Below are 24,841 nucleotides of genomic sequence, written 5' to 3'. Positions count from 1 at the left end.
CAGTTTCACCATTGTCCTCTTAATCACATTCTATAGCTGGTAGTGGATTTTTTAATATGGATGTCTTAGAACATTATTAGACACATAACATGTGTTTTTTATATTCTTCCAACAATGTTTGTACTTGATATGAATTTATATGAATTGTCAGTGGGAAAAGAAAACTATATCAATGAATTTTACTCCTTTTTTTGATACATTTTCTCACATTAGTAGTTTGTGCAGAGAGGCTTTTTTCTGGCCTTAGTAAGTGACTGCCTGTTCATGTTTCATAAGTATGTGTGGATGTCAAAGGTTTCACCTTCATATCCTGGAACAGGCTTCTCCCATTAGTAGTTTGTGCAGAGGCTTTTTCTGGCCTGAGTCAGTCACTGCCTGTTCATGATTCAGAAGTATGTCTGGATATCAAAAGTTTCACCTTCATATCCTGGAATAGACAACTCGTCTACTATAGGGACAGCTCTAAGCAAAAGAGCAAACTTTAAGCAAATGATTAGCTTTGAGAGTAGAATTGTGTGCAAAAGCCTGATCCCTGGCTTTGCCAGTAGTTCTTCTTTTATATGCACATCAGGAAGATATGAAGTGAATTGAAAAAAAGTGAAAATAGAAAAACTACCTCTTTATCATAGAGCCTCACTTCATATGCCTAATTATGTTTGAAGATACAGCCATGCTGCTTACATTTTTAATCTTTTGTGTACAATTTTTTCTTTTCCAGCGATACAGGAGAGCTAAACCGTCATCCAAGCATGTTTCTTTTACTTTTGGTGTTGGGGCGACTCTACCCTTCCCCAATGGATGGTACTTCCTCTGCTCTCAGCATGGCACCTTTTGTCCCGTTCATTATGAGGTAGTATCATGCTTCATGGGCCCAATGAGGGTGGAGGTGGGGCTCCATGAGGGTGTTTTATCTCGTTGTCATTACAGATATTATAGTATTTTTTACTTAGGGAGGGGTTTTATGAAGGCAGGGACTTGGGGCTTATTGTCCCCAACTGGTCTCCATTGTTTCAGAGGAAGGTGCTTATATCATGTCTGTTGGAGCTCATTAGGACCTATGTAAGCAGTTTTTCCTTGGAGCCCTGTCTGCTAATGGATAGGGAATACCTCCTTTTGTTAAAAAAAAAAAAAAAAAAAAAGGGTGTTTGCTTTATCCTCGTGTTAGCAGGGAGCCTGGCCAGCATGGGCATGGCACGGGCAGGCAGCCTCCCCTACCCTAGCCTTCTCTGCTCCGTCCTTCCATGAGTGTCAGGCCTTTGCAGGTGTCTGTTAGTGGATGAAAGGGGGGCATGTTAGATGGCAATGTGGTGTGGCACTAGTTCACTTCCTACTCATTTTTCTCTTCAAGCTTGGAGTCCCTGAGAATGAGCCATGAATACAGAGTATACATGGAATATAAATGGTAACAGGCTTTCCTTCTTCCACAGCCTATTACCACTTTTATTGTATTTTTTTGAGATATCTCCCAATTTTTCTTTTCAGAAATCCTGTCACACTGGTTAGCTTTTGCCTTTCTGCTTACCCCTTGGCAAAACAGCACCTTCATTTTTATGTATCTGTCAGAAACGAAAAGGACTTGGAGCAGAAGGATAAGAATACCAAACTTGAGAGGTATATTTGTCGTTTATGTGGTGTTCTAGGTTCCACTTCCTGGTTTCGCAAAGCTGACTTACGCATTTTAATGTGAGAAACCATTAAACACAAGATTCTGGCATGTGATTGCTGAAGCCATTTGTTTGTGCCAAGCCTGGCTGTGGCCATGTTATCTATCATCACAGAGATGACTCACTCAGTTGACTGGTTTTTGTTTCCTGATACACAGAGTTCCCAGTCGCCCTCATACAGCATTTGGTGATTCATTTTAGGAATTTGACTGGTAAATTTTACTTTCAGGAGCATTTAAATATTGTACTTGCATGTATAACTGGAAAGCATTAAGAAATGTTTCAGGAAGTTGAGGGCAGGGAGAAAGCCATGTACACAGAATCGCCCCCATATATTAGAGACAGAAATAAGCGTTAGAACCTTGTCATCCTGTATTAAGAACATTCAACTTGTGGAAGCTTATTACTAATCAATCTGTTAGTTATTATATACTAGAAACCAGAAATTACTAAGTTGAAAGTATCCTTCTCAACTGTTATTTAGTAATTTACATATAATCAGGATGCTTATGTTAGTTGTTATGTTCAAAGTACCTATTATGTGTAACTAAGATTGCATTAATATAGAAGATTTACAAATTGTCAGTATACTTGGTGCATTGTTTTTTAAACTCAAAAGGCACAAGGTAAGTATACAATTTTCCCCTTTCCAGTGAAAATGCCTTGGTGAATCATTGCTTTCTACTGGAATAAAGATTCATAGAGGACCCACAGTGGAGAAGTACCACGGTTTATTCCTTAGAGTGTCAGTAGGCTTTGATTTGAGTGTCCATGCGTGTTGTAGAACGGTGCTCCTCAAACTTTAATGAGTAAGCATATCACTTGGGGAATTTGTTAATTCTGTTTCAGTATGTCTGGGATAGGTCCTAAGATTCTGTCCTTCAAATAAACTTCCAGATAATGCCTATGCTCGGTCAGTAGACCACACTTTGAGCAGCAAGATCAAATCTCCTTGGGAAGGAAGAAGTCCTTCAGGAACTTATAATCATATAATTTTGGATATCAAACTTATATAAGAAATAGCCAGTGAACACCATCACACACACACACCCCCTACGCACATACATGTGCACACATGTTGATGATTTTATTAAACTAGAAAGTGGTAGGCTCATACTTGGTTAGGATATTTAGGGGATAAGGAAGTAGATTTTGACCCACAAATGAGAGAATAGGAAAGAAGGTATTTTGCACTGAGAGGTTGGTAGGAAGTAGATCAACCTTTGTTGAGCCCTGACTTTTTGCCAGGCATTGAACTGGTATTTTGCTTACAAAGACTCCAAGAGGCAAGTCTTATTACTCCAATTTTGCTAGTGAGGAAATTTGGGTTCAGAGAGCCAGCCAGTTATAGAGCTGGGATTTGAACCCAAGAGCGTTGGGCTAGTCAAGGGTGTTGGGTGTGTGCTTTCTGTTACACCACAATAACTAGCTCCCTGTTGTGTAACTGAGAATGTTAGCTGTAGCTAAGTGGGCCCATGGGGCCTGAAATTTATGCCGCTAAGAGAAAGGAGAAACCTATAGCCACAGTCAGTGTGTGCGAGTACATGCTGTTTTCAGGAAGTAAAAGTAATATCTTCCCCAGCAGTGGAATCTGCTCTTTACTTTGCCTTTCCAGTAGTGAGGGTGGCTTGATTGGATGCAGTCACCCTCTCAGGCTCACATTTGTGAGACAGTTGTCCAGGCTAATGGGGTTGGGCTGTGGCCAGATACAGAGGAAGGCTGGCTTTTCTTTCATGAGTGCCTTCTGGGGTGAAATGGAAGGACCTTAGACTCAAGAGTTAGAAAACCCAGTTTTGGATTTCATCACCCACTACAGGGACAACTTTGTGCTAACTTAAAATGTTCACACTGAACAGTCACATGGGGGAGAGGAGCTAGCAACAGATTTTTTAAAAAGTAGTGAGTTTGATAAGACTGTCCACATTTGATTTTCAGATCACTTTTGAGAAAACTATTTGTGAAGAAAGTAAAAAATCAGATCGTAAAACCTGTCGTTGCAGTCAATATTTGTGGTTCCAGTCATGGTAGAGACTGGGCTGTTGTTGACTTGGGGACATCACTGAAAAGATGGATGTATACACAGTGGATGGGTGATGTTTTATTTTTGTAGCATCATTAATGGTAATTTATGTACTTGAAGGAGCTCTAATCAAGCTCTTGAATGCTCTGCATTTAGCTAAAGAGGAGTTCTTCAGCTAGTGGGAGTAGAGCAAATGTTGCTCTAACCAAGCTAAAGTGAATTGCACAATGAGAGGAGGTTTAACAACCCCAATAGCCGTTTTTATTTCCCTTTGATTTATGTACACTTACCCGCTATTTCCTTCCTCTTTGTATGTTATTTGTTATTATCATTATTTTATTATTATTATTTTTAGTCCCATATCGTGTGTTTGGGAGTATATCCAAGCTTATTTCTCAATTGATTTTCTTTATTGACTTAAAGAAGTTACTGATTTGGATTTTGCGAAGTTATGTATGTTTCCAGTTATGCTTGTTTGTTGCATCATCTTGGACTAGAAATGATCCAACATCTTGTTTACATTCTTTTTTTATCCAGTGTATTTTATGTGCTTAGGGGTGTGCTGGATCCAGGTACACCACCCTTTACCGTGTGCATATGAGATACATGGCAGGCAGTTGATGCTTTCAGTTTAAGAGCATTCACCCTTCAGTTTAAATACCACAAAGCAGAGTACTGTTATTCTTTAAATAGAACTTAGACTGGCTCTCTGAGTACAGCTTATAAGTGTCCACTCATCTGGGGCCTTTTAGAGGCCACAATGTCTCTGGGCATGCCTCTGAATTCCCTTGCACAAGTGAGTTAAAAGTTTGAATTGAAGAGCTGTAGAAAATTGCTTATGCCTCAAACCTAGGAGCCAGCCCTGGACTCAAGATACCTGGTTCTCTCCAGGCTCTGCCACTTATTTACACCTGTGACACATGGACAAGGCTCTTTACTGTCTCTGGGCCAATGTAATCACCTGTGGGAGAGGCGAGGGCATAGGGATGGTATCAGTTGAAGCAGAAAGTGCCTTTTATCAATGACATGTGAGATCTCTTGGCATCAGATTAACGCCTGTAGTAGGGAATCCCTCCACTATTTTTCATTTGCTCTTTTGGGTGCTTGTAATTTTCTTTTTTAAAAAATATACGTAAAAAAATTTTTTTAAGATACTTGGATTTCATAAATGTTACACAAAAAATATAGGGGATTCCCATATGCCCTGCTCCCTAGCCCTCCCACATTTTCCCACATTAACAACATCCTTCATTATTGTGGTCCGTTTGGTACAATTGATGAACACATTTTGGAGTATTGCCACTAAGTGTGGATTATAGCTGACATTGTAGTTTATACTCTCTCCCGCACAATTTTGTAAGTTATGATAAGATATATTATGACCTGTATCTGTCCTTTAAGAGAATCTCACTCACTCCCCTACCTCCACCTCCTCCCCCCGCCCCCCCCCTTTTTTTTTTTTGCTTATTTTCATTGCAAATGACATTCAGTATGTTTTTCCCCAAACCATTTCAGTCATTGTTCTCTTTAGACAAATTTTTGGTGAAATCTGCTTCTCTCTGACAAATATTGAAGTAAAAATAGCAATGCAATCTTAATTAAACACACGCAGTGGAAGTTACTAATAGGAACCTATGTAGTGGAAACTTTTTTAGTTGAGATAGGAAAATAAATTGATTTAGCCAATAATTTAAAAAATCAGAAAGTATACATTTTACGTATTTTAAAAATACTTCATGGAACCTTTTGATTGTACCAGTCTTGAGAATAAAGGGCAGGGCGTGTAAAAACTAAGAGTTAGTTGGTCCTTTCAGGCCTACAATGTTAAGAAATAATGTTCACTCTTGTTTTTATTTTATTCCTGAAAGTTACATAATTCAGAGATTGTCACTTTGCTTTTTACTCTAGATTATGAGTTTATTTTCCCTAGTGTAGAGTTGGGTTTTTGCAGGAGGCACAGTTGGCTTCAGTCTTCATTTGTGATTATAATACTGAGAATTTTCCTTCAAGGCTGCATATCACATTTCTATCTGATCTATCTTTCCAGAAACCTTGTAGATAAGAAGAGGGCAGGATTCGCTTTATAGAGAGATGAATGATTGCTTCCTCAGCCTTTTGGCTAAGATAAAGTGTAGAGAAATGAATGAGGGAGAGAACAGTTAAAATGCTTCTGGTATGGAAGACAAGTCCTTGTCCCTTTTTCTCCACCTCAGCTCCAATCATCTCTTCCTCCTCACAATATCTATATCATATGTTACTTAGACCTCTGTCTTGCTATCCTTTATTGCTATGTAATACTGCAATTTATGTGTTTAGCACATATTCCCTCCAAATAAATCTTCAGTTTCTTCTTGGTAGAGGCAGCTATGATTTTTGGGGGGTAAAAATCTACCTAGCACAAATTGGTGTGCACAGATTTAGGTTAAAGTATTAATATGAAAATGAAAGTCCTTGTGAATTGAGACCTTCTACTCTGAAGTATTCAGGGGACTCACAGTCCTGCAATATTTTGTATCCTGATTGTTGGTTATGTAGAAAAGAGGCTGGGCTGGATTTTATGTATTACCTGACCTCTGAGAAGCCTTGTTTCTAATATGACTGCTGCCATTTGATTTTACTGTGACCTCACTTCTCTAAGTCTCTGTTTCCTTTTTTACTAAATGAAGGTTTTGGACCAGATGTTATCTAGATTTTCTCTGGCCACCTGACCGTGTGACCTGTGAACTTTTCTCCCCTGATTTCCCTCTGCAAGCTGCTCTGGGGCCCACAGTACAGCTACCCTGCTCAACAGCTTTCAAGCCACCTGAGGGAAGCCTGGATTGATAAGAATAGAAGAGAGAGTGTCATTTTTCTGTTCAAAGTCATGGAATTATAAAGAGGCCAAGACAAGTGGAGGAAAACCTCCCAGATTAATGTGGTATGAATAGAGAATCTGTGTATGACAGCCCCTTTGTACCTTGGGTTGTCCCTCCATGTGATGGGGATAGTCCTGTTTGCAAAGTAGCAGATAAAAGTACCTGGATTTGCTCATTAAGAAAAACTCTAGAGAAAGAAAGAGATTGCTAGTGTATTGGTGATAGAAAGAGAATAGACTCTCAACTGCTTTGGCTTGTCTCTGTCAGTTAACTGGAAGCATGGCCTGGAAGCCAGATGTAGATGAGGCAAGAGAAGAGCATTGCTTCCTATGAGTGAAGGAGAATCACTGGACTCAAATATATTACAACCCCAAGTGCAAATGAGTCCAGAACTGTGTCAAGAAATTTTAGTGTGGGCTGAGAGTGTTGTACCAAGAGTCCACTGAAGGATTTTCAAAAGAGAGGAGAAAAAGCATACTCTATCAGTGACTAAACAGTTGTGCTGGCATTGATTGCTTTAGATTAGATCATTAAACACATTATTTACAAGTGCTACCCACTTTATTTTGGAGAGCTAGTAAGGATTCCTTAAGACTAAGTCATGCCCGAGTCACCTGATTTTTAAAAAAAATTTATTAGAGAAGTTACAGGTTTACAGAAAAATCAGGCAGCAGAAAATACAAAATTCCCATATACTTCCCTCACACAACTAGTTCCTTATTATTAACACTTTGCATTAGTGTGATAACTTTGTTACAATTGATGAAAAAATATTATTATAGTAATATTATTGTCTGTAGTCCCTAGTTTACATTAGGTGTTACAACTCTTTGTGTTATACAGAGTTACGGTTTTTTTAAATTTTATTTGAGTAACATATACACACCCTAAAATTTCCCATTAACCATATATAAATATGTAATTCAGTCGTGTTAATTACCTTCACAGTGTTATACTATCATCACCTCCATCCACTACCAAAACTTTTCCATTACCCCAAATAGAAACTCCATATCAATTAAACATCAGCTCTTCCTATTCCCTACCCTGATAACCTGTCTTCTAGTTTCTGATTCCATGAATTTGCTTTTTCTAATTATTTCATATCAGTAAAATCATAAAATATCTGTCTTTTTGTGTCTGACTTATGTCATTCAACAATGATGTCTTCAGGGTTCATCCATGTTGTCACAAGTATCAGAAATTCATACCTTTTTATGGCTGGATAATATTCTGTTATATGTATATACTACATTATGTTTAATCATTGCTTAACACAAGGTCCTGAAGATGTTTTCCTATGTTTTCTTCTAGGAGTGTTATGGTTTTGGTTCTTATAGTTAGGCCTTTTTACCCATTTTGAGTCAATTTTTGTATGTGGTGTGAGGTAGGGGTCCACCTTCATATTTTGTATATGAATATCCAGTTTTCCCAGCACCATTTGTTGAAGTCTATTCTTTCATCATTGAGTGACTTGACGTACTTGTCAAAAAACAATTGACTATAGATGTGATGGTTTATTTTTGAACTTTCAATTTGATTCTGTTCTTTCTATCTGCCCTTGTGCCAGCACCCTGCTGTTTGGATTACTATGGCTTTGTAATAAGCTTTAATATTGGGAAATGTGAGTCCACCAAATTCATTGTTTTCAAGATTTTTTTTTCTTCTAGTTTGGGCTCATTTCCTTCCCATATAAATTCGATGATGGGTTTTTCCATTTCTGTAAAGAAGGCTATTGGAATTTTAATTGAGATTGTGTCGACTTTGTAAATTGTTTTGGGTAGAATTGACATTTCAACAATATTTAGTCTTCCAATCAATGAGCATGGAATGTTCTTCCATTTATTTAAGTCTTTTCTGATTTCTTTAAGCAATGTTTTTAAGTTTTCTACATGCAAGTCCTTTACATCCTTGATTAAATTTATCCCTAGCTATTTGATTCTTTTAGTTTCTATTGTAAATGGAGTTTTTTCCCCTTGATTTCCTCTTCAAACTGTTCCTTACTAGTGTGTAGTAGCACTGCTAATTTTTGAGCATTGATCTTGTACTCTGTCACTATACTGAACTTGTTTATTAGCTCTAGTAGCGTTGTTGGATTTTTCTGGATTTTTTAAATTTATGATCATGTCATCTGCCTATAAGGAAAGTTTTGCTTCCTCCTTTCCAGTTTGTATGCCTTTTTTTTCTTTTTCTTACCTAATTGCTCTGGGTGGAACTTCCAGTACAATGTTGAATACCAGTGGTAACAGTGGGCACCCTTGTCTTTTCCCTGATCTTAGAGGAAAAAGCTTTCAATATTTTATCATTGAGTATGATGTTATCTTTGGATATTTCTTTCCTTTTTTTAAAAAAAAAAAGTTTTTTAAATTTAATTTTTAAAAAAACTTATTTCTCTCCCTTGCCTGCGCCCCCTTGTCTGCTCTCTCTGTCCACTCACTGTGTGTTCTTCTGTGTCCACCTGCATTCTTGTCAGTAGCACCAGGAATCTGTGTCTCTTTTTGTTGAATCATCTTGCTTTGTCAGTTCTCTGTGTGTGTAGCACCACTCCTGGGCAGGCTGCGCTTTTTTTGTGTGGGGCGTCTCTCCTCGCGGGCGCACTCCTTGCATATGGGGCTCCCCTATGCAGGGGACACCCCTGTGTGGCACAGCACTCCTTGTGTGCATCACCGCTGCACATGGGCCAACTCACCACACGTGTCAGGAGGTCAAGGGTTTGAACCCTGTACCCCCCATGTGATAGGCGGACACTCTATCAGTTGAGCCACATCCGCTTCCCTGTTGATTTTTCTTATATGCCCTTTATCATGTTGAAGAAGTTTCCTTCTATTCCTAATCTTCTGAGTGTTTTTATTAAGAAGGAGTGCTGGATTTTGTCAAGTGCATTATCTGCATCAGTTGAAATGATCATGTGGTTTTTTTCCCCCTTTGTTCTATTAATGTGTATTTTATTAGTTGGTTTTCTTACATTAAACCATGCTTGGATATCTGAGATAAATCCCAATTGATCATGGTATATAATTCTTTCAATTTGCTGTTGGATTTGGTTTGCTAGTATATTGTTTAGGATATTTGCATCTATTTTCGTAAGTGATATTGGTGTAAACTTTTCTTGTGGCTTTGGTATTAGGTGATGTTGTCCTCATATCATGAGTTAAGAAGTGTGTTCCCTCTTCAGTTTTTTGGAGGAGTTTGAGCAGAGTTGGTATTTATTCTTGGAATGTTTGGTACAATTCACCATTGAAGCCCTCTCTGGTCCTGGGCTTTTCTTAGTTGGAGGCTATTGATTACTGATTCAGTCTCTTTGCATGTTATTGTTCTGTTGAGGTCTTCTATTTCTTCTTGAGTCAGTATAGGTAGTTTGTGTGTTTAAAGGAATCTGCCCATTGCATCTAGGTTATCTAGTTTGTTGGCATACAGGTGTTCATAGTATCCTCTTATAATCCTTTTTATTTCTGTGGGATTGGTAATAATGTCCCCATTTTACTTTTTTTTTTTTTTTTTTTGTTATTACTGCCCTCTTTTTTCCTTTGTCATTCTAGCTAACCATTGTCAATTTCATTGATCTTTTCAAAGAATCAAGGTTTGGTTTCATTGCTACTTTTTTATTTACTTTTTTTTTTTTTTTTTTTTTACATTTTTTTTTTATTGACTTTGAAATAATATTACATTAAAAATATATATGTGAGGTCCCATTCAACCCCACCCCCCCACCCCCCCTCTCCCCCCCCAACAACACTCGTTCCCATCATCATGACACATCCATTGCATTTGGTAAGTACATCTCTGGGCACCTCTGCACCTCATGGTCAACGGTCCACATCATGGCCCACACTCTCCTCCATTCCATCCAGTGGGCCCTGTGAGGATCCACGATGTCCGGTGATCACCCCCGAGGCGCCATCCAGGGCAGCTCCACGTCCCAAATACGCCCCCACCTCTCATCTCTTCCTGCCCTTCCCCATACCCATCGTCCACCAAGTCCACTTTTCCCAATCCAGTGCCACCTCTTCTATGTGGACATTGGATTGGTTGTGTCCATTGCACCTCTATGTCAAGAGGAGGCTCAGATTCCGCATGGATGCTGGCTGCCGTCCTCCCATTTTCAGTTGTAATCACTCTAGGCTCCATGGTGTGGTGATTGTCCTTCTTCAACTCCATCTTAGCTGAGTGTGGTAAGTCCAATAAATCAGATTGTAGGTGCTGGAGTCTGTTGAGGCTCAGGACCTGGCTATCACATTATCAGTCCAGAGATTCAAATCCCCTAACTATATCTTAAACCCCAACGTTAACTGCACCTCCAGCAGATTAGTATGAAAGTCTTATGAAGGGAGATCCCATCTGAGTCCAGATTCATCACACATAAGCACCATTTCCAGAGAGGGGCCATCTGCCCTGGTAGTAAACCCCATCGGCCATGACCATAACTCTCATGGGTCTCTTTAGCCTTCATAGGAACCAATATCTGGGGGTTGTATCTGCTTTATCTGTCTCTCTGACTCTGCTTTATTTACTTTTTAACCTCATATTTCATTTATCTTCCCTCTAGTTTTTGTTATTTTCTTAATTCTGCTTACTTTGGGTTTAGTGTGCTTTTCTTTTTCTGGATCCTCCAATTGTGAGGTTAGGTCTATGATTTGAGATCTTTCTTTTTTTTTTTAATGTAAGTATTTAGAGCTATAAATTCCCTCTCATCACTGCCTTTTCTGCATCCCATAAGTTTTGGTATGTTGTGTTTTATTTTCATTTATTTCAAGGCATTTCCTCATTATATGTGATTTCTTCTTTGACCCGATGGATTTTTACGAGTATATTGATTAGTTTTCCCGTAGTCATGAATTTTTTATTCTTTTTCTTTTTTTTTTTTAAAGATTTATTTATTTATTTAAATCCCCCCCCTCCCCCGGTTGTCTGTTCTCTGTGTCTATTTGCTGCGACTTGTTTCTTTGTCTGCTTCTGTTGTCTCAGCGGCACAGGAAGTGTGGGCGGCGCCATTCCTGGGCAGGCTGCACTTTCTTTCGCGCTGGGCGGCTCTCCTTACGGTGCACTCTGGTGCACTCCTTGCGCGTGGGGCTCCCCTACGCGGTGCTCCCCTACGCGGGGGACACCCCTGTGTGGCAGGGCACTCCTTGGCGTGCATCAGCACTGCACATGGGCCAGCTCCACACGGGTCAAGGAGGCCCAGGGTTTGAACTGCAGACCTCCCATGTGGTAGATGGATGCCCTAACCACTGGGCCAAGTCCGTTTCCCTGATTCTTCTTCTGTTAGTGATTTCTAACTTCATTGCAATGTGCTCAGAGAAGATACATTGTATGATTTTAATGTTTTTAAATTTATTGAGGCTTTTTTTTATGAACTAACATACGGTCTATTCTGGAGAATAACTCATGTGCACTAGAGAAGAATGTGTTTTATGCTGTTTTTGGTGTATTTTTTCCCATCCTTTCCCTTTGAAACTACTTGTGTCTTTGAGTTTAATGTGTGTCTTTCATAAATAGCATATAATTGGGTAACACTTTTTTTATCCATTCTGCCAGTTTCTGACTTTTGACTGGAGAGTTTAAGCCACTTACTTTTTTTCTTATGTTAAAGAAAACTAGGGCCAGGGTTTGAACTCAGGACCTGGGTTGAGTGGAAAGCCAGCACTCAACCACTGAGCCACATTGGCTCCACTGAGTTGGTTTTTTCATTTGCTTGCTTGCTACTTGTTTCTGTTTTTAGGAGGCACTGGGACAAACCTGGGACCTCCCATGTGGAAAGCAGGCACTCAACCCCTAGAGCCACATCCCCTCCCCCCAATTTACATTTAAAGTGATTACAGGGAAGCAGATGTGACTCAAGTAATAGGGCTTCTGCCTACTGTATGGGAGGACCCGGGTTCAATCCCTGGGGGCCTCCTGTGAAAAAGAAGAGAAATATGCCTGCACAGTGAGCCATTGCCTGTGTGGTGAGCCAAGTGCCTGAGTGGTGAGCCGAGTACCCACATGGTAAGCTGAGTGCCCACATGGTGAGCCAAGTGCCCACATGGTGAGCCAGGTGCCCGCACATATGCCCACATGGCGAGCCATTGCCTATGTGGCGAGCCAAGTGCCCACACAAGTGAGTCATGCAGCAAGTAAGTTACGCAGCAAGATGATGACACAACAAAAGAGAGACGAAGGGAAGAGTTAAAGTGAAGCGCAGCAGATACCAGGAACTGAGGTATCGTACCTGGCAGGGAACCTCTTTTCACCAGAGGTCCCCAGGACTGGATCCCGGTGAATCCTAGAGGAGAAAGACGAGAAGAGAAGACAAAAAGAGAAATAGATACAGAAGAAACTCAGAGAATGGACACAAACAACAAAAACAGGGCAAGGGGGAAGGGGGAAGGGGAGGGAAATAAATCTTTTCTTAAAAAGAGAAAAAAAGTAATTAATAATGCAGAACCACCATTTTACTAATTGTTCTTTGTATGTCGTACACCTTTTTTGTTCTTCAATTATTATGTTAATGCCTACTTTCATATTTGTTTGATTGTTTATAGTGTACCATTTTGAGTCCCTTCTCATTTCCTTCTGCATATATTTTCTTGGTGGTTACCATGGCTTTAAATATAACATCCTAAATCTATAATAGTCACATTTGATTTGATACCATCTTAATTAACTTCTGTAGCACACACAAACACTTCCTATACTTATCTGTTGTATTTATTTTGTTGTATTTATTACAAATTATATCTGTATACTTTGTATGTCCAAAGCCATAGATTTATTCCTGTTATGTATTTGCATTTTATAGTCTGTAAGGAGTAAAAAGTGGACATACATTCCAAAAAAATACAATAGTATTTACATTTATAATTATTCAAATGGTTACTTTTACCAGATGCCTTTATTTCTTTATGCTGCTTCCGTCTACTGTCTAATGTCCTTTCCTTTCAGTCTGAAGAACTCCCTTGAGTATTGCTTGGAGGGCTGTTCTAGTGGTGAGACACTCCCTCAGCTTTTGTTTTCTGTGCATGTCTTCACCTCTTCCTCATTTTTGAAAGACAGTCTTATTGGATAAAAAAAATTACTGGTTGGCATTTGTTTTCTTTTAGCACTTTAAATATTTTATCCAACTGCTTTCTTGCCTCCATTGTTTCTGATGAAAAATCTGTACTTAATTTTATTGAGGCTGCTTTGTACATAGCATGTTGCCTTTGTCTTGAAACTTTTTGCACTCTCCTCTTGTCTTTCGACAATTTGACTATGTGTCTGAGCATATTTCTCTTCAAGTTTATCAGGTTTGGAATGTGTTGGGCTTCTTATATATATACTTTCATGTTTTTCCTTAAATTTGGGAAGTTTTACACTGCTTTAGCTGTCTCTAAGCTGCTTTTGCCTTCGGGGCAAGTCCTGGGAAAGTGTGCCATAGATGAATTTCCTAGTTCAGTCTTTCAGTCTGTCCCTGGACAGATTGTTACCAACATGCATCTACCCTAGTATGTGCATATGGGTTACTCTGCTCCCTCTGGAACGGGGCCAGGGACCCACAAAGTAAGTGCAGGCTAACTCCACAATTGTCGGGGGAGTGGGGTGGAGGGGGAGGGTGTCAGCAAGTGCTCCAAGAGGTTCTCCTAGCTTTTTAATTTTTTAAAAATTATTTTTAAAAACTTTTTGTTTTGAAATACTTTATTTTTAAAATTTTTTATTTGAAATACTTTTAAACTTATCAGACAGGCAGAAAAATAATGTGGAGAACTCTAGCATATCCCTATATACTTGATACCCAGAACCACCAATTTTAACACTTCGCCACATTTGCCTTATGAGTCTGTCTGTCCACCCATCAGCATTTCAATCCATCTATCTAATCTTTCTGGCTTATCTATATATGTTGATCTATTTATTGATCCATTTTCTGAACCCTTGAGTGTAGGTTGTGTATATCATCTTCTTTCAAGACTTAATACAATAAACATTTCCTAAGAAGAAGGATATTTAGTTATGTAACTACCTTATGTGCAGTTATCAAGTTCAAGAAACTTAACATTGATATATAACTTCCAGGTTATATTCTAAGTTTTTCATATATCTCATCAAGGATTGCATATTGCGTTTAATTGTCATTGTCCCTTTGTTGTTGTTGTTGTTGATCTCTTGCATTCCTGATTTCCTTTATTTCTTTGTCTATGTTTTCTTTTAGCTCTTTGAGCATTTTTTCAGTCTTTGTCTCCCATGTACCGTGTCTGGTCGTCCATATCACTGGTTTCTAATGCTTTATTTTTCTCCTTTTCCTGAGCCATTGCTTCCTGTTTCTTTGTATGTTTTGTAATCTTTTGTTGATAGCTGAACATTTTGATAGTTTAATATGCTATCCCTAGAACTTAGACTCTGAGGTGTCTGTTCCTAAAGCTTGTATCCAGCTAGTGTTAAGACAGAACTTTCCTTGAATGCCAGGAGCTAAAAAAAAAAAAAAAAGAAAGAAAGGAAAGGAAGGAGAGAAAAAAAACACTTTATCCAATCTTTGCAGATAAACCTGTGCTGAGTGCTGTCTTTCAGAGATTGTCCATACAGTGAGTTTAGAGAATAGCTTAAGACTAAAACCTAGGGGACTCCCTGATCCTTTCTGCACATGTGTCTTATCTTGAGCATGACTGGGTGGCCCTAGTACATGGATATGAATGTCTCCTGTTCAGTTTCCTCATGATCCTTGGCACTGTACTTTTTATCCTGCATCCAGCAATCACTTGACCCATGTAGCCACTTGACTGTTCTCCCACAGCATTCAGTAGGAGCACTCTTTGAGCTGCCTTCTACACATAGGGTATGTTCTGGAATGGTGAGACCCTCAAGCAACCACCAGATTGATCTGGCCAGTCATCTGTGCTACCATTGCATACATGAGGGTTACTCAGTTCCTTGTGGATCTGAGACCAGTGATCCACACTGGTAGCATGGACTGGCTTTGTATCATGCCAGTGAGGGTTAGGGAAGTGGCCAAACAGGGTGCCACAAGGTGACAAAAGGTTGCTTTTAACTAACCTGTAAGCGTTTCATTGATTTGGCACTCACCCAGTTCCTATAGTCCTTTAACTGTTTTCTGTAGCTTTCAGAAACATGTTTCTGCTAGTTCTTCCTGGTTATTCAAAGCTTCTTTTGGGGAGTGGAGCCCTGAACATCTCACTCTGCCATCCTGACTAGTAGTAGGGGCCCCTACTAGTGATTTTAAAGCTGAGCTTTCTTGATTCAGCAATTGCCCAGTTACTACAATCCTTTAACTGTTTTCTGGAGTTTTGAGGAAGATGACTCTCCTAGTTTTTGCTAGTTGTTTAAAGATTCTTTGGGGAACAGAACCCTGGAATATCTTAAGTTGGTATCTTCATCTATCTGAACCTGGTTTTTATTGATGGGATTACTGATCTGATAGGTGAGGATAGTGCTGCTTTGTTCCCCTTTGAATCACTTCCTTATGTAAGGACAGCCCAGGGAATGTGATTTTAGGCTGCTTGCAGGTTCAGAGGGTATAGACCCACTGAACTCTGCTGGTCAGACTGAAACCCACATTGTCTCTTTAGCTTTGCACTCCCTGTTTAGGTTGATTATTAAATTTCTGTATGACATAAATATAAGTGCTGACAGAATAAAACTACTAAATAAGCATGGGAGCGAGAAATGCCAAATACCATATTCAGGTTTGTGGCCATTATGTCTGTGTGGTTCAGAAGGAGGGAGATAAATCTGAGGAGGCATATGTTAGGAGTTTAAGTTACATATGTGATGTTTTCTTAAATGCATTTCGAGGCACATGGTTGAATATTATATTCTTTTCTATCTTTTTTTTGTGTGTGTGGTGTGTCTGATATAATCCATGCTTGAAAAATAAAACTCAAAATTGCCTCGGAAAGCTGGATTGGTAGGTGAAACTATTAAGATGGCATGTAATAGGGATATCTATCAGTTTTGATTTTTAAAAACCAAAGTTGTATATATACAGAAGGAGCATTATCTAGCTTCCTAGCCATTTTTGTGAAAAAATCTTAGGGAGTGGAATTTCCTGCTGAGCCATGAGGAAGTGGTGTGACACAGTTGTTAAAAAAGCAGATGTGATTCTAGGCTGTTTCCAGATGTGGGGAGGCTATAGTCCCGCTGAACTCTGCTGGTCTGAACAAACCCACCTTACTCTGCTTAGTTCTGGGTGCCCCATTTTTAGGCAGTTCATTGGTAAACGATTATTTATCCAGGTGAGGTGACCAAAATGAAGAGAAGCTAAACATCTGGAAACAATTAGAATGGAGAAGACTTAGTTAGGGGCAATATGGTACTGGTCTTCACATATTTGAGAGGCTGCCATGTGGCAGAAAGCACATAACTTCTCTCTTTTGCTCCCAATGGGAAGGTAGGAGATAGATTTCAACCTTTGATATATAGAAGAACTTTTTGAAACTTAGCATCAAGAGAATGAACAGATTTCCATAGTACTGAGCTGCCTGTCAGCAAAAGTGTTCAAGGAAAACTGACCACATGTTAGACATATTTTTGGAAGGATTTTTACAATGCATCTAAGGTTGGACTAGAGGACCACCAAGGCATCTGTCTGGGATATTTTATTTGGGAACAGCTGAACAACTCAGCTGTAGATTCTGAATTACAGTGACTGATGTGATAAACCCACCTCTAAATCTGTGACACATATTTGTAGATTTTTATTTTGAATTCCTTCATCTCCCAAAGAAATCAAGTTGGGGTGCTGCTCATGGCACCCCATAAGTTCACAGAAGTCCTAAGTGGTAGTCTCCAGGAGACATTTTGCTTCTAAGTTATTTCTGTAGCTTTGTTCTGAAAACATTTTTTTGGCCTGTGTGAATATTATGTCTGAAAGGCATTCCTTATTAATTTAATTATCTTTTTAAAAAAATGGTTGCCTTATTTTTCTCCACTCCAGATGTTAACTTAAGCCACATTGTTTTCTGACAAGTACAAGGAATATGTGAGTCTTTGAGAAGCTAGAGATGCTCTTCTGAGGAGTGATTAAAATAGTTAACCTTGTTGTCTGTGCTTCCAGAAGGATCTCCAGAAATATCTGGAGAGAGTACAATAGTCCCCAAACTTAGCCCATTACAAGTACAAATGCTTGAGAAATAGGGCTTTGATGTTGTTATTAATGTACAACTTGCCCTTGCCTGGTCAACAGCCTAAAGATCCCAAGTACCTATATCCACTCCTCTATGGTGACCACTAAATTTCATGAGGCCTTGAGAACAGGATGAAAGGGAAGGAGTCTACTTTTACCATCTGGCTCTGCTAAGTATTATTGGTTGGAACAAAGGACCTGCTATCTCATCACGGTGTGGAAACCCTGACCTTTGGTTTCCTTACTATGAATAGCTGATACCAGGTCTGGCTTTGGACACAATTATCAAGGTGCAGTTATCAGGGCTTTTCTTAGCTACTCAGTTTTCTTCTGTGCCCATTCTTCTTTCACACAAACATGCAAATGACTCCAATGTTACCTTCTTTGAGGCTTTTATTGTATTATAGAGATAGCATTTTGAAATAAAGTGATGAAGCTCTGGTAGAATTTTAGGCCTTACATAAGAGAGAACTTAAAAGCAGGAAAAGTTGTTTCCGAATGTTGGTGAAATTGCATTGTGTTGTCAGCTACCTAATCTACCATCTTTTTACTGATGCCCTGCCCTGCACATCATTTAAAGGATTGTGTTCATGGTATTTTGAATTTCTACATTCTACCCAGAAGTAGCTGTGGTATAGCATGTGGAATGAAATCATGTTCTTTGCATTGTGTGGCTTTTTTTTGCTTAGAGTTCTGGCATAAAAAGTATACTCTTGTCATTTCTCACTGATTTTTATCTCTCAGTGCCTAGAGAGGGGTCCAACTGACTTCGTCTCTGGTGCCAGATCTCTTTTAAGAACATTTTCTAAATATGTTTTTGAGCAAAAGGAATGAGGAGTTCACCTCTTCTGGAATGCATTGACAAGCAAGCTAGAAAAACAAAACTTGTAGGGGCTAGCTAGCTTTTCTTCATTGTTATCTGTTACTTCAACAGGCTGATTCAGGACATGTTAGAGTATGTGATTTGATCTGCAAAAGGCTCATTCTTAGGTGAAATTTCTGAGAATGATGATAATCCATGGCCTCTTGCTGCCATTCACTCTAAAAGTTAGAATCCAATCAGTTAATCAATTAACCAAGTATTTGCTAAACATCCATTGTGTTAGGTCTTGGGTAAGATGCATAGTATAGAAAAAAGTTGTCATCCTTGAAGAGCTTACAGTCTCAGTCTCACCAGAGAGATAAAACATGTTTGTGAACCTGAGATAATATATATAAACCACTTAATTATGTCCTATGTACACTAAAAACTGAGGGCCTATAAAGAAGGGGAAGGACACCAGTGGGTTAGAGGAGCGTAGGAGGCTTTGCCTTGTAGCAAGGTGGGAAGATCCTATGGGGATGGGATCAGTCCGCACTTAGAAACCAGCCCCAGTGAATAACAACACGTGCAAGAGGAGAGAAAAGCCTTATCCATTCTATAGGCAGAGGGCTCCAACAAAGGAAAAATTATGACAGTTTTATGACTCATAACTTGGAAATTGTTATGAAGAGCTTCGCTTCCACTTGATCAAAGCCTGACCCAGGAAATCCACAAAACCACTGGTTTGCTGCTTAATAGACACTATTGATGGTGACTTTTTGGTAACCTTAATAAAGAACAGTACTTGTACTTAGTGTTATATTTAAGAATTATGGAAATAATGAATTATAGTGGGGGAAATTTTTACAAATTTTAATAATACTTAAATTTGAAAATAGTTAAGGGTTTTTACAATAAGGAACTTTTATTTCCTTAGTCTTAAATCTTTTTCAAGAGTTGTGCCCAAGGTGCTCAGCAGTCAATTTTAATGCTGAATTGAAGGAATTCACAGTGCCAAGTCCCAAATGCGAACTATCAGACAATCATCATATCCTACAAGTTAGGGAACATTGTAAGATCAAATATGGATTTTTTTTTTCTTCAGTCAAAAAATTAGGGAATAGAGTAGTTGGCTTAAAATAGGACCAAGGGAAAATACTGATGTGGTATGTTTTAGTTACCTTTCCCTGACTGGCACAATCCTTTTCCTCCCTCTCCTTGCCAGTCTACTGTAGTTAAATCAAGCTGCATTAGTTGCCTCAACTGCACAAGACATCCTTTTATTTTTTTAAAGATTTATTTTTATTTATTTCTCTCCCTTTCCCCCCCCTTCCCCAGTTGTCTGCTCTCTGCGTCCATTCACTGTGTGTTCTTCTGTGCCCACTTGTATTCTTGTCAGCGGCACTGGGAATCTGTGTCTCTTTTTGTTGTGTCATCTTGCTGCATCAGTTCTCCATGTGTGCAGCACCACTCCTGGGCAGGCTGCACTTTTTTCACATGGGATGAGTTTCCTTACAGGGTGCACTCCTTGCATGTGCAGCTCCCCTATGCAGGGGACACCCCTGTGTGGCATGGCATTCCTTGCATGCATCAGCACTACGCATAGGCCAGCTCACCACACAGATCAGGAGGCCCTGGGTTTGAACCCTGCATCTCCCATATGGTAGGTGGATGCTCTATCCATTAGCCAAATCTGCTTCCCAAGACATCCTTTTATGTTTTCCTTTCTGTCTTATTTTCTTCATACACCTTGAACATTGAGACTCTTGATTATCTTGCCTTCCTTCCAAACTAGTCACAGACATGCCCTTCTTTGCCATTTATTCTGATCTCTCACCTGATTTTCATTGTCAGTCTATTGTTTATCCATCCAGTAAACATATTTACTGAGGATCTACTGTGTACCTTTGCCCAAATCTGACCTAATGCCCTTGATATCCTCACTTATTTATAACACAAAGTAGAGGCATGAGCTTTCTCCATGAAGAACTCCACTCTAGCTACGACCAAGCTCTCTCCTCTGTTTTACAGCCACACTGTTGGCAAAGGTGGTTTGTGTTTACAGTCTCCACTTCCTTCCATCCCATTCATTCCATAATCCACCGCAGCACTGCTCCTTTAACCTCTTCCCCGAAATTGCACCTGCAGGGGCTGAATAGGAATGACCTCCTAGAGTTACAAAAACCACTGGATGCTTTTCAGCCCTCATCACTTTGGCTCTTTCTCTGGAATTTGATGCTACTGTGCACTCCTTTCTTCTGATACTCCTTCCTTTGTGACCTTCTCTGGCCATTGCTCCTTTTTTTCTTGGTGGGCCCCTTCCTCCTGCTGTCTCTCAAATGTTGGTGACCCTCTTTGTCTTGCCCTCAACCCTCTTCTCTCACTTTCAATGTACTCTCTGGGGTTGCTACTCATATACCCTGAGGAGTCAGTCCACGATCTAGACTTATACGGAATCACAGATTCAACTTCTGTTGGACAAGTACTGCTGCATGTACCACAGACATCTAAAAGTCAGCAGTTTTGAAACCAAGCTCATTCTCTTTGCCTCACCTTACAATGCTCCTTTTTGAAGTACCTTTTTCAGTTAACTGGTTAATCTCCAGAGCCCACGTCATTGTAAATATTTTTCTTTTTCTTCTCTTCCTTTAATATATTATCAAATTCTGTCTGCTTTCTGATTTTCTGACTCCATACTCTCTTCTGCATCTTCCCTATTATTTCCTAGTTCAGATGATTATAGTTTCTCCCAATATTTTTCAAACTGGTTTCTCTGCCTCTTTCCTCTTCCCCCTCCAAACTTTTACCCACTGCTTCCAGTTACCTTGCTGAAAAATCTGATTGTGGTACTTCCCTGTGTAAGATCCTTTAGTAGCTCCTGACCATTTACAGAATGAAATTGGTACCCTTCAGCATGATTGAAAAGGCTCATAATCTGCTTTCTCTTTCTCTTCCTAGCACACATAATCATGCTGAAATACTTATATTTCCCAAATGTGTCTCTGCATAGGCCATTTCTTCTGCCTGCAATACCCTTTCTCCCATTATTCATCTATCAAGACTTAGTTAAACATCACCTCCTCCATGAAGTCTTCCTTCACCCTTCCCTGTAGGCTACCCATCCAAAAACCCAGAGTGCTGCACCCTTTCTTCTGTGCTCTGCGCTCCTATTTTCATCCCATTTTTTTGCACTCTATTACCTCCCCCCTTGCTAAACTGCTCACTCCTTGAAGCTAGACACCGTGTCCTGTTCCCCCCTGTATCCTGAGGTGGTCCTTCTCAACATTTAACCACTTGGGATGCTTGCTGGCACTATAGCTTACTGGGTTTTCCCAGACCTGCTGCATCAGAACCTCTAGATCAGGGGTCCTGGAATGGGCAGATTAACAAGTCCCATGATAGTTCCTCTGCATCCCACGGTTTGAGCAGCCCTCTCTTAGCACCTAATACAGTGTCTAGCATCACATGCCTCCTGGTCTGCTGCACCCAGAGGACTTCTTGAAAGGAAGTGTGTTAGAATCAGGACTCAGGATGTCACAGAGGATCCTCTTACTGTCATGTGCTGTGTTCACATAATGCAAAAACAAACAGTAGTATAAGAACATCATTGACTTTTGAAAGTCATCCAGTGGATTTGAACTACTTTGCTTTTTTCTTACAGTGATTAACATCAGTTTGAGGTAGCAGGTGGCATACCTGGCTACCTTTCTTTGGAGATGGAGAAGCTAAGACACTGAAAGAATAAGCATAATTGTCCACAGTCAAAAAGTAATTCATTAAGAAATCAGGATTTGATTCATTTATGCATTAACTCAACAGATACTTCTGAGAATATTGATTATGGGTCAGGTGCTGGAAATACAATGGTAAATCAGACACACCTGGCATAATGGAACTATGCTGCTTCTTGTCCTTGACTTCTTGGCTCTGATTTTATCCATCTAATTAATGGTAAATTACAATAATAGCAAATGCTTACTGTGGCATAGTCACTGTTTCAGGACTTTACACACATTGTTTCAATTAATCATCATGGGGACAACAGTCTGAGGTTGATACCATTGTTAATTCCCACTTTTCAGAGAGGGAAAGTTGGGCAGTGTATTAGTCAGCCAAAGGGGTGCTGATGCAAAATACCAGAAATCTGGTATTTTGGCTTTTATAAAGGGTATTTATTTGGGGTAGAAGCTTACAGTTACCAGGCCATAAAGCATAAATTACTTCCCTCACCAAAATCTGTTGCCATGCGTTGGAGCAAGATGGCTGACAAGGACTGCAAGGGTTGAGCCTTCCTCTTCCTCTTCCTCTTCCTCTTAAGGCTTCATGGTCCCAGCTTCTTCCAGTATCAGCTGTAGGCTGGGATAAGTTTTGTCTCTCTTGACAGGGCTTGTTCCTCTCTGGCTCATCTTGCTTCCTGGAGCCTCTGCTATGTCTAATGGAGCCTTCTTTCTTTTCTCATGTATCTGCTTCTTTGAGTATTTACTTCCTAGGGCTCCAGCATTAAAAACTCGAACTGACTCCTCTGCCATGTAATTTTCTCTGTGAATTCATAAATAATACCAAACTTCTATAGGCAATAAGAAGTTTAGAAATGTGCCTGAGATCATACTGCTAGAAAGTGGTAAGACTAGCATTTGAACCCAGACAGTCTGGCTCTAGAACCCATACTCTTAGCCACTCCCTTAGTTATTCTGGGGCTTCTCACTATAATATGCCATTTTCTTCATCTCTTTGAGATGATAGATCTCTGAAATATAGCATGCCAGAGTTAACCTTCATTTTGTTGTTGTTTTTTGTTTTTTGTTTCTGCAATTGTTAGTACCATGCATTTGGACTTGCTTTACTTACTTGAGATACTGGACATTGCACTGGCAGTCGTCTCATTTTTCTAATCTGAAATCAGCATTATTAAAAGGAAGAAAAGCTCTGTTAAGTCCAAGTGGTTGTGACCAGTTGCTAAATAAAACTGGTTCAACTGAAGTTCTAAGACCCTTGAGAAATTCTGAGAATTTCTTACAAAAGAAATTTTCCTTATACAAGGAAATCATGGATCATTGCATTTCTCTTTACTAAGTAGCTTAGTAAGGAGAAAATTCGTCTTTAGGTTAAGAAGCTTGAAATCTGAAATGAGATTATTTGTGGGCTCCTATTTATGCATAATTTTTAAACTACTAGTAAATAAGTTTTCTATCTGTCTTTACTGTGCTGTCTTAAATTACCACTGTTGAAACTTTACTTGACTTTGAAAATCTCCAGTGTTGCTAAAAAAAAAAAAAAGATAAACATTTACATAAGAATTTGAATTTTACAGAGTATTTTCATGCATAGTAACTTACTTGATTATCCCAACTTTTACTCTCCAAGAAAGAATTGCAATGATATCATTACATGTTCAAAGCTTTTAAAATTGCAAACATTTTCTTATGTGCAAACATTTTCTGATTTGGAAAAAGGACTACTCAGTATCAGTGGAGTGTTTAAATTACCAAATATTATGAAATGAAGGTTTCATTACTCTAAATCACATATCATAACTTTAGGGAACTGTTTGAATGATCAGATAACAGTAGCATTTGGTTAAGGTATCAGTTGATAATCTCTACCGCAATGCCTTGGGGTAGGTTAAAATCCCTTTCTGTTCCCTGATTTTGTATTTTTAATGCACACAGTCCAGGTCCCATTTACTTCCCTCACCAACCAGCTGGAACCTACTTGAAGGGCACACTGAGGGTGAGCTGTGTCCCCCAGGGGTTCCTTGCATCAAGGAGAGCTCCTGGTCTGGAACATTTGTGCCCTGGTCACCAGCCCCCAAGAGATGGCCATGTTTCTTCCAACTTTAAATGAAAACTCTCAGTCCCAAATGTAAAATTTAGTTCAATGGCAGTCTGAATAATCACAAAATCAGTAAAAATTAGGTGGGGCCAAATTAATGAGATTTTTGTGTTCAATCTCTATGATGTCAAAGCACAAACAGAATATGTATTTGCATGAAGGATGCTATTGTATTAGTAAACCTCCTTCTTTTTGATGATTGCAATCAGACAGGAAAGGGCCCTCTGTTTTGGTAGAAACTATGGAAATATATTTAGGTAGCCAAGGAAAAGCCGAATTATTACAGAAAGATGTGTCACACAGACAAGAAAATAACTTACAAAGCAACGGAAGAAAAATATTTTCAAACCCTGAAAAAGTGAGTCTCTTGAGCTGTCCTTTTGATTGGTGGGTGAGTGGTTTCAGTTTGTTTCTTGCTTGACTGTTTATTTGGGGTTTTGTTTGTTTTCCCCCAAAAGAATCCCATTTTCCTTTAAAGCCAGAGTATAAGGCTCAGCTGCTTTTCAGTTTGGACAAAAGGAAAGGTAAAATTCATTTAATACTAATTATAGCCTGCACAAGTCTAGTGAAGAG

The 24,841-nt window shown here is 39.4% G+C and overlaps 1 protein-coding gene across 4 annotated transcripts in view; it reads left to right on the top strand.

Moving 5' to 3' along the window:
• Positions 1 to 24,841, top strand: part of THADA (THADA armadillo repeat containing) — a 383,919-nt gene that overhangs the window by 164,288 nt on the left and 194,790 nt on the right. For 3 of the 4 annotated variants that reach the window (XM_012524133.3, XM_071208795.1, XM_071208796.1), the window contains exon 28: positions 719 to 850. The exons of the other annotated variant lie outside the window; for it this stretch is intronic. In XM_012524133.3, coding sequence (XP_012379587.1) covers positions 719 to 850 — 132 coding nt within the window. The remainder of the gene's footprint in view (positions 1 to 718; positions 851 to 24,841) is intronic. 4 annotated transcript variants of the gene reach the window in all.

This window comes from Dasypus novemcinctus, chromosome 17 (assembly GCF_030445035.2).
Source record: "Dasypus novemcinctus isolate mDasNov1 chromosome 17, mDasNov1.1.hap2, whole genome shotgun sequence".
NCBI lineage: Eukaryota > Metazoa > Chordata > Mammalia > Cingulata > Dasypodidae > Dasypus > Dasypus novemcinctus.
Note: the sequence above shows the minus strand (reverse complement) of the source record. Positions and strands in the feature narration are given on the sequence as shown.